This window comes from Stegodyphus dumicola, chromosome X2, assembly GCF_044657685.1.
Source record: "Stegodyphus dumicola isolate Sdum_Otavi_A_Nest chromosome X2, ASM4465768v1".
NCBI classification, from domain to species: Eukaryota; Metazoa; Arthropoda; class Arachnida; order Araneae; family Eresidae; genus Stegodyphus; species Stegodyphus dumicola.
This window is the reverse complement of record NC_140781.1, coordinates 54,811,356-54,820,390: the sequence shown is the minus strand read 5'-3', so window position 1 is coordinate 54,820,390 and position 9,035 is coordinate 54,811,356. Positions and strand designations below refer to the sequence as shown.

At 32.6% G+C, this 9,035-nt stretch overlaps 1 protein-coding gene across 2 annotated transcripts in view; it reads left to right on the top strand.

Annotated features, from left to right (window-relative positions):
• The first annotated feature begins 648 nt into the window (after positions 1-648).
• The window catches only part of LOC118198438 (glutamate-gated chloride channel-like), an 89,525-nt gene continuing 81,138 nt past the window's right edge, over positions 649-9,035 (top strand). Inside the window, exons 1-3 of one of the 2 annotated variants that reach the window (XM_085809958.1) lie at positions 649-806; positions 4,288-4,382; positions 7,610-7,710. In XM_085809958.1, the coding sequence (XP_085666084.1) occupies positions 4,312-4,382; positions 7,610-7,710 (172 nt within the window). In that variant the 5' untranslated portion in view covers positions 649-806; positions 4,288-4,311. Of the gene's footprint in view, positions 807-4,287; positions 4,383-7,609; positions 7,711-9,035 lie in introns of those variants that run through there. The other variant, XM_085809959.1, reaches the window with a different exon arrangement.

Genomic DNA, 9,035 nt, shown 5'->3' with positions numbered 1-9,035 from the left:
TGAACACAATGGTTTTCATGACCCATTGCTCAAATATAATTTCTTCAAAAGCTCTAACTACAAACAGGATGCCACACTTTGATAATCTAAAATCTCAAATGTCTATGTGTTGTTTTGTGTTCTAAAACTAAAAATTTAAACATCGCACAGAAATTTAGAAATTCCATTTTCTGTTGCAAATAATAGCTTAAAAAACCAGGAAGCTTGAGTGACAGAAAGGAATTTTTTAAAGCAAATATCACATCTTATTTTGAATTAGTTCTATCAAAGATAAATGAAATGTAGGTGAGTATTGGGTTTACATTCTTTGAATTTGGAAGAAACGAATGAACTAGACATTATTCAAAAATGTTTTGGCTATGCGCTTTCAAAATTTCTTCGCCGGCAAATCTTGTAATCGTTTAACATATAATTTTTCAGAATTATTAGTCCTCATTAATATATAGTTATGTGAATTTATGTGATAAAAGAGATGAATGAGAAATTTGCTGACCTTAGGCTGTTTTCGTGTCATAATCCTCAGCCCTCGTTTTTTTGGATCAAGCGATAAAAAAGGACGTCATACATCTGACCTCTCAGTTAAATCTGACGATCATCAAATTATGCAATCTTTTTCATGCGCCTTTCCGCAGTTCAGCAATTTATGCTCCAAGGTCTATTGCTAATTTTTTCATTGCTCTCTACGGTGCAAGAGGCGCTGCTCGAGATAAATCACATCCTGCTGAAAGTTTAACCTCTTTATAAACCTTTCGAACCAAAGAGCTCGCTCATTGAAACTGGGAATATATTAGTTACGATTTTTAAAAGTAAGTTAATTTAATGTGTATTTGTATTTCATGTTATAACATTTTCTTGTATTGTCTGAAATTCGACGAAATTTTGCAAGTTTATTCATAGCTATCTCTTTAGTTATTCTGTATGTTTGAGGTTGTAAGAAGATTTTAATTATTTTTCAAACAACCTTAATCGCATTGATAGTATTAGATAAGTTATTATTATAGACTTGGCAAGGAAGTATAGAGTACAAACACTAAAATATGTTATTTGTTTACATTGTGCTAGTAAACGTTCTGTCAGAATAAAGAGGAGATTAATAATTAAATAGGAAATGTTGTTACAGCTACAAAAAATTACCTAATTTTATTGTAATACATAAGTAAAAGGAATTAAGAGGAAATATAAGATAAAAAATAAGTATTACGGAAATCTGAATCATTATGATAAATCCTTACCAAAATTATAAACCGCATCAGTTTAACATGGAATGTACTGTTGTATTTATAAAGCTAATTTTGAATTACCACGCAAACCAAATATGCAGTTCAGTAATGCAATTTCTATGATAATCAACAATTAATAATGAATAGATTAATTAGATACTACTTTGTAATAATACCATTAGATCTTAACTGCATAGGCTGAATGTCTAAACTGAAGTAAAAGAAAACCCGTACAATCAGTAACATGCTATCTAATTCAGCTAATCTGATTTATTTAGAACCTAAGCCAGAACGATAAATAATTATTTAATACGATTATCACATAAACACAGGCATTAGATTTGTGTTTACATGCGTTTTCCTTTTTTAAAGGTTGACAAGAAATAAATTCAAATGTATATTCATATAGCTGTCAGATTTTCCAAAATTTTATTACTTGAGAATGTTTTAATTTTTTCTTAATTACAGCTATATAAAATTAGCTGAGAAATGCTCAGTATATTTTGCAGCATTGCCAGATATGAGCCTTAGAGCTTCAACGGTTCTAATTACCGGGAATGTCTGCGCTTTGTGTATAAAACTGAGCGAAGTAAAAATAATTTTTCAATGAATAAAATATTACTGCTATGGACTGATTTTCCCGAAAATTTTGCTTTCTGAGTCATTAGAAATTTCTGAACTAGTAATCCATTTATTTCTTGAGATTCATTCAAACAGAAAATACTTTCATATTTGGTTTTCAATAAACCTTTTAATTATATAGGAAATATAACATTATTTGTTTTATTATTCCTGACAGTTTTCATCAAAATAGCCTTTTAGTGTGCACGAATATTCTATTGATTTATGAGTTTGGCAGATCCGGTGATTAGATTCAAATATTTCAGAAATAGAGAGATTCCTCTCTTTCTACGTTAATGTCCTTTATGTGCAAAGTATTTTAAGAGTAAATGAATTATACATGTTCGACATAGGAACAAAAAAATATGTCAATGTTTGAGACTCGAATTTTTAAAATAGCATACAACAAACATAAAAGTAAAGTAAAGGGGTTTGTATATGATTTACATAATACTAAATGTACCTGTATGCCTTACTTGTAATGTAACTTTGCGGTACATTTTTTCTTTTAACTCACTTACGTAAGGCTTGAAGGTACATAATCTTTCGTCAGTTTAAAAGGCGAAGCTTCGTGGTCTTGAAAAAAACATTATAGCTATACAAACGCTGTAATGCTGATGAATAGGTATAATTTGAAAATTGGCAAGCATGTAAAATTTCATTATATGCTTGTTTCTTTCCAATTTTATTCAACAACAGGTACATCTGATCCTTTTTGATTAAATCGGAAAAGATAATTCTTTCTTTTTAAATTATTTTTAAAGGCTGTAGCTGATGCCTTAGATGTCAGTTCATTCTATGAATCTCGTCCAATACTCGTTGAATTAATGCACTCGTGCGCAAAATTAAAAGAATTTTTAAATTGCGTCTACTTTTACGAAAAGTTACTAATTATGCCCCCAAAAAATTATGAAAATATTACCGAGTATGTAAGTGTCATCTGTAATTTGTGGAAAATAGCTTTAAAGCAGTGGATCCATATCGAGAAGATTTGGACAAGGTCTACAAAGATGCACAAAGACTAATGAGGATCGTTATTTGGCACTTGCAATGCTGTGACACAGGGCTGCTACAGCTTCACAGCTTTCACGTCAGCTGTATTCTGCCACTGGAGCAAAAGTTTCACAGTGTACACATGCCCAAAAGCTTCGTGAGATAGGACTGTATTCCCGAAAATGCGCTACTCCAGCACACAAGACAGCGCGTTTAGCATGGTACAGACAACATGCGCTTTAGACCAGACTTCAATGGAGCTCCGTGCGTTTTAGAAATGAGTCGAGATTTAGTCTGTACACTGATTCTCGGCGTACCTGTATGTACATGTATCTGGAAAGAGCCTGTACATCCTCATCAGGGACACCATCCCACCCTCATCAGGGAAAACGGTAAACGGCAATCTTTACTGATAATCATGCGTACATAAGAGAACTTTTGAAGGGTACATCACTTTCCCTGTTATAAATTCATACTAGTTTCATTAAACTCTGTCCATTAGTTTATCAGAAATTCGATATAATGTGCAAATATTCTTAATTTGTTCATGAATGCATTTATATTAAACTGAGAGTTTCTTTCCGAATCATTCAATATTCATTTGATACGGCATTGCACTTTTTCACGTTTCCCGAATAAAATAAAATAAAATAAAAACTAATGACTCTGCAAAATGATCGATTTATCAACAGGTTGCGATTGCGGATTTAGATTGCATTTGTACAGTTGGTGGAAGAAAGAAGCTTTTAGGTTCAGAAGATCATAATTTTTTAGGCGAGTAAGAGTTAATACGTGTATTAAGTTTTCGAGTTACCGGAAAAGTTTTGTTGAGAATCAGAAATTTTAAAGTAAAAAGGACAATGAGAATTAAATTATAGTTCTTATACTCATGAGATATGATTGTCAAGCAGACTAACAAATTACTTAAAAATAATCTTTCTATTAATGTCACGTTCATGTTTTATTTCATGATCTTTCAATGCTTGAAAATTTTCATTAACGCTTCTGAAATACAGAAAAGTTACACGGCAGTACAAGGAGTAGTAAGTCCTTTTGGGGCTACAGAGTAGTTAATTTAAGACTAACGTATCTTATTGCATATTATCATTTAATCATGAAATTTTTGTCAACTTTCATTATTCAAATACTTTTACCAAAAGAATGTCATTTTCAATCTAAATCAGCAATCTGATAACTGAGGAAAGTAATTTTAAAGGAACTACATAAAACAAATCAATAGTACGATTTTAATAACGTTCTTTCTTATTTATAGGACTTTAATATGTACAGAATAATATTTAATGCATATTTGCAAATTTAAAATTACAATGCATTAAGCATATTAATGCGTAAGGTTTTGTTGATTTCGGAAACTGCCATTTATTTTTGCAGTACACTCAAATTTGTGCTCAAATGGTACTTTTCTTTAATTTAATTAATCGTTCTTTTACAGATCGTAGATTTTCCATCGTGAGAAATGAGAAGATTTAATCTTTTATATGCTGTCTTCGCAATCTTCGTTTGCTCCGGATTATGCGATTCAGACGTGTAAGTAATGTATAAAAATCCTTTTGGAACTTTTTAAATATTATATGAGCTGGAATTAAAAAAAAAAAAAAAAAAAAACCGCAAAAGAATTTTTTACGAATTTTGGATTTTCAGGTCTATTAAAGAACAACTGAAAAACTGAAAACGAATTCAGTGACAGTATGCTACATCAACAGAGACAAAATAGTCATAATCTTACGTGCATTTCACAAACTTTAATTAAAGAACCCTGAGAAGATATTCCTTACCTTCATATACATGCACTCAAGATACCTTTTTTTTAATTAACGAATCTGAACCATACATTTCATCTGATATAATAAATTGCATGAATTTTATAACGATGTAAAATTATTCAATTCTGCAGTTGCCTTCATGTCATACTAAAATGGCATTTTTATTTGTATATTTATTTGAATACGGCAAAGCATTCAAGGACTGTCTGAAAAAGCTCAGAGATGTCTTCCCGGCGGAGTTTCTAAGAGAAACTGTCTTGTATTTACATCACATATGGAGAAACCGTGTCGGGACGCATTTTTTATTTCATTTGTAACAACAATAAATTAAAGTGAAAACAAAGAACTTTTTCTTTAGCTCACTTTGTACTTGTCTTCCTTCATTTGGTAACTAACTAACTAGATTTATACCTGCTTCGCCAACTTAACGGCACTACAGGGACTGAAAATCAGTCAGAAGCCACCTTAAGGGTGGTAAGAACTCGCTTGCTGGGCCCAGGGTCCCACATCCCCGAGACACCAACGCATTTGAAAGACCCTCTGATGAACGCTCAACGAACATCGAGCCCACCGCTAAACACGACCAAGTCAAGACCACCGTCTCGGCCGGGCTGAGACCACGGTGGGGTGGGCGATGACAACTTAGGGTCGATGACCGGCCGTTAAATTGGGCTACCTGCCAGTCCTACACGGGATGCCCCTCTCCTTAGGCTTTTACATGGAATACCAAGGACAGCAGGGACCAGACGCTCAATGGCCCAGTTTGCTATTTGGCTACCAATACCCTGGTGGAAGGGACTTACACCTCCCGGCCCATGAAGAGCAAGTATAAATCTACCCCATGGACCATTGGGAACCGCCAAGTTCATAAATTATATACCCCCGTGGCCGAGACTGCCTAGGTACAGATCCTAGCCAGTAGCTTCGCAGAGTTCTCTACGTCGACCCCCGGGGGGGGTTCATTTGGTAAGATAAAAGAATGTAGTAATAGAAAAGTAGCATGCGTCTGTTTTTTCTTGTTTATATGTACATGTATATAACTTTATTTTATACATGTATATGTTATATATAAAATATGAAAGAGAAAGAAAATTACTGACTTCAATTTAGCAATAGTCTTTTTAATTCCTCATTTTAATTTGGCTACGTCCCCTTCCCGTCTTAAAAGTAACTGCATCATCTGAAAATTAATTTGCATTATGTCATCTGCAATGCGAGGTCTCTTATCCAACTACCGTTCAAAATTTAAACAAAGAGATCAACTGTATAAATATCCCAGCTGCTGAATACGCACTTCTTTTTTTTTTCTTTTTTTCCTACGTTTTCTTGCTTTGCTATTGCATGCCTCTTGTTTCGTGGTTCCATCTGCTGTTTAAAGATGTACGAGTATATTATGTGAAGTTCTGGGGTGCTTATCACATATATAAATGATTCGTGGTTAACCCTTATTAAACGACAACTGGCAAAAAGCCTGCAATCCGCGCAGGCTAAGTCCAGTATAACAGCGGAAAATGGAAATGGAATGGAAGATATGTGTAAAGACTGCCCAGGAAAAAATTGCATGTTGAACTGGGCACGTTGGTCTGTAAGTCCATCGTTCCATCTACGCATCAGCTTAAAGCTGTCTTCCAACAACAAATTATCTACGGATAATTTATAGCAGTTAAATAACTCAAACAGGATCGTTAACCTGTCTTGAACCCAATGCGAAAAAAGTATCTGCAAGTTCTAACGAGTGAAATGAAATATGGCCTTTCCTCTGCAACTCAATAAAGAGGGGGAAAAGTGTTATCGAATTAAGTCAAGGTCAGATACTGAAATGTGGTGCGAAGTTATTGTTTCGTATTTTCGACGTACATTATATTAATCAGTTAAGTAACAATGAGTTCAGTTGAGTTAGATCAGTTAAGCAACAAATTTGTTTTCGGCGTCAAAAATGAAACTAATTTGTGGGCAAAATTAGTGCTGCTCATTACACTTGGTCTTCAAAATTAGTTTTAAAAGTTAGTGCTAGTAATGTTTAAATGATTTTTTAGAGGAATGAAAAGTATTATTGTTACAAATTTAAAGTGTAATAATTCAGTATTTTTTAAAAATAATTTTCAATTTATAAATGCGTAATTTTAATGTTGTTTCGAGATTTATTTATAATGCTTTTAATGTTGTCCTTATATGCTTAAAAATTTATTGATTCTTTGTCAAAATCGTAAGTGCAGACAATATCAAAAACCTCAAAAATGCTTCCCAAAAACCTAGAAATTATCTCCATAGATAAGGAGGCATTTGCCTGTCCGGCATTTGACGAAAAAAACAAAAGATTTTCCCTTAGATATATATCTGATGTTTTTTGAAAAACGATGTAGTACAAAAGATGTTTCTGACAAAGATAACTTAAATATATTTCCAAATTGTTTCAAAGGCGAGGCCTTGTCATTTTATATCCTGGAATGTGTTGAAATTGAAAATTTGAATCTATTAAAAGAAAAAGGGATCAAGAAGATAAAAAAACTTTTGCACTCATTGTGTTCAATCAGTTTCCGTAAATTTCCATAAAATCTAGCTTATTAAAATCTAGCTTATTACGAAAAGGTTTTGTTACTGGAAGTAAATGAAGCCCGTAAACACCCTGCATGCATGTATCAGCAACTTATACGCATTATTGTAAACATTTCCTGTAATAGTAATTGTGTATGCCTAGTTATAGCAATAAAAACTGCTTGATCCTTCTGAGTATTTGTTGTTCGATGGCCTTGCAACTCTCATCCATTGTTTCCTAGTTTGAAGAAATATTAAAAAAAAATATTAACTGATTTTTACATGAAATTAATAATCTTTCTATGTGCATAGTTTACAGTTTGATTTTCCTTGATGAACAATATAATTGTTTCAATTTCTTTTATTCGATTTATGATGCTTATTTTTGACTGCATACTCTAATATTATGTGATTTCCAATCTCCTCAAGAGGATGCTCATTAATATTTAATTTTAGGTCTTATAGTACGGAAAATGCATTCCTTCAGGCTTATTTAGATGCATTATCTGCGTCTGACTATGATCCTAGAGTTCCTCCAGATGGGAATAATGGAGAAGGTAAGTATAGTTTGATTTCCAGATACTTAATTACAGATACTCATTTACTTCTTTTAGTCTTCTTAATGAATCACTGTTTTTGTATTATCAAAAGGGAGAAAAAAAATAGCTTTTGCACTATATAGCTCTTCTAGTCATTTGGAATGCCGGCTGTTGCAAGAAATGATAAATTTTGTATACTATATCGACTGACGTGTTAAATTTAGCTAAGTTGTGGATTCTTTTCGTTGCATTAAATATAGTATTTTATTCACAGGCGTGATTGAAACAATTTTGCATTTCTCTGGAATTTCTGGAACAATAGCTGTATGCTTTGTTACAAGTAGGGTATATGGATATACAGAAAGTATAAAAAGCTCTTTGGTTTAAATAACCTCTGTGATTCTAAAAAAGGAGATAAAGAAAAGCTAAAAGCAATTTAATTAAAACTATACGTACTAATTCTTAAATGTTTAATAAAAGTAGTCTTGCGTGTAAAATTAAAGTTAGTTTTCTATTTAGCGCAAGAGAAAACTAAGCGACATTGAATGTAACATACGCGCGGACATTTTAATAATTGCATGTTTTGTTTTCGAGAAAACACCCTAATGAGGACACTAAAATGTTTCTATCGCTATGATAACTATATAATAGGAACATTATTCGCTTGTTGTTTGCATAATGGATACATTCAACAGAATTATCAATGAGGTAAGTGTAGGAGATTTCGCATTCGAAAATATATTTTGGTAAGAGTTTAGGGCTAGTTCTTTTATAAAAGAATTTATATAATAGTTGGCAAATATAATATTTGTGTAATATATAGGCTAATTTGTCATGGGAATGAATTGTCTGGGTACATATCTGCTTTAAATGAACAACAAACTTGTTGATATTGCTCGTAATAGTTGTGAAATAAGGTATATTTTACTTCTCTGAGATGTTTTCTTTTTTGCTTCCTTGTACAAAGTAAAAAGGAAGTATTGTAATCGTGAAAAGTTTCAGGCATCATATTTCAACGCAAATATCCATTTTTACCACTGTCGAATGCAATTTAACGATGTTTTTGGCGTGACATCTGTTCTTCAGGACACAATAAAGAACTCTTCCCCCCAAAAAAAATATAAAACTAATTTAAAATGAATTCCGAAGAGAATTTTTCGTGGCGTCTGTGTGTACGTACGTACGTATCTCGCATAATTTAAAAACGAGTAGCCTCAGAACGTTGAAATTTTGAAATAGTACTGCTATAACATGTAAATGTGCACCTCGTATTTTGGTTGCAATCGGCCGCACAAAAAGTATATAAATATATATATATCCACTCTGTTATTTGACTCAGTGAT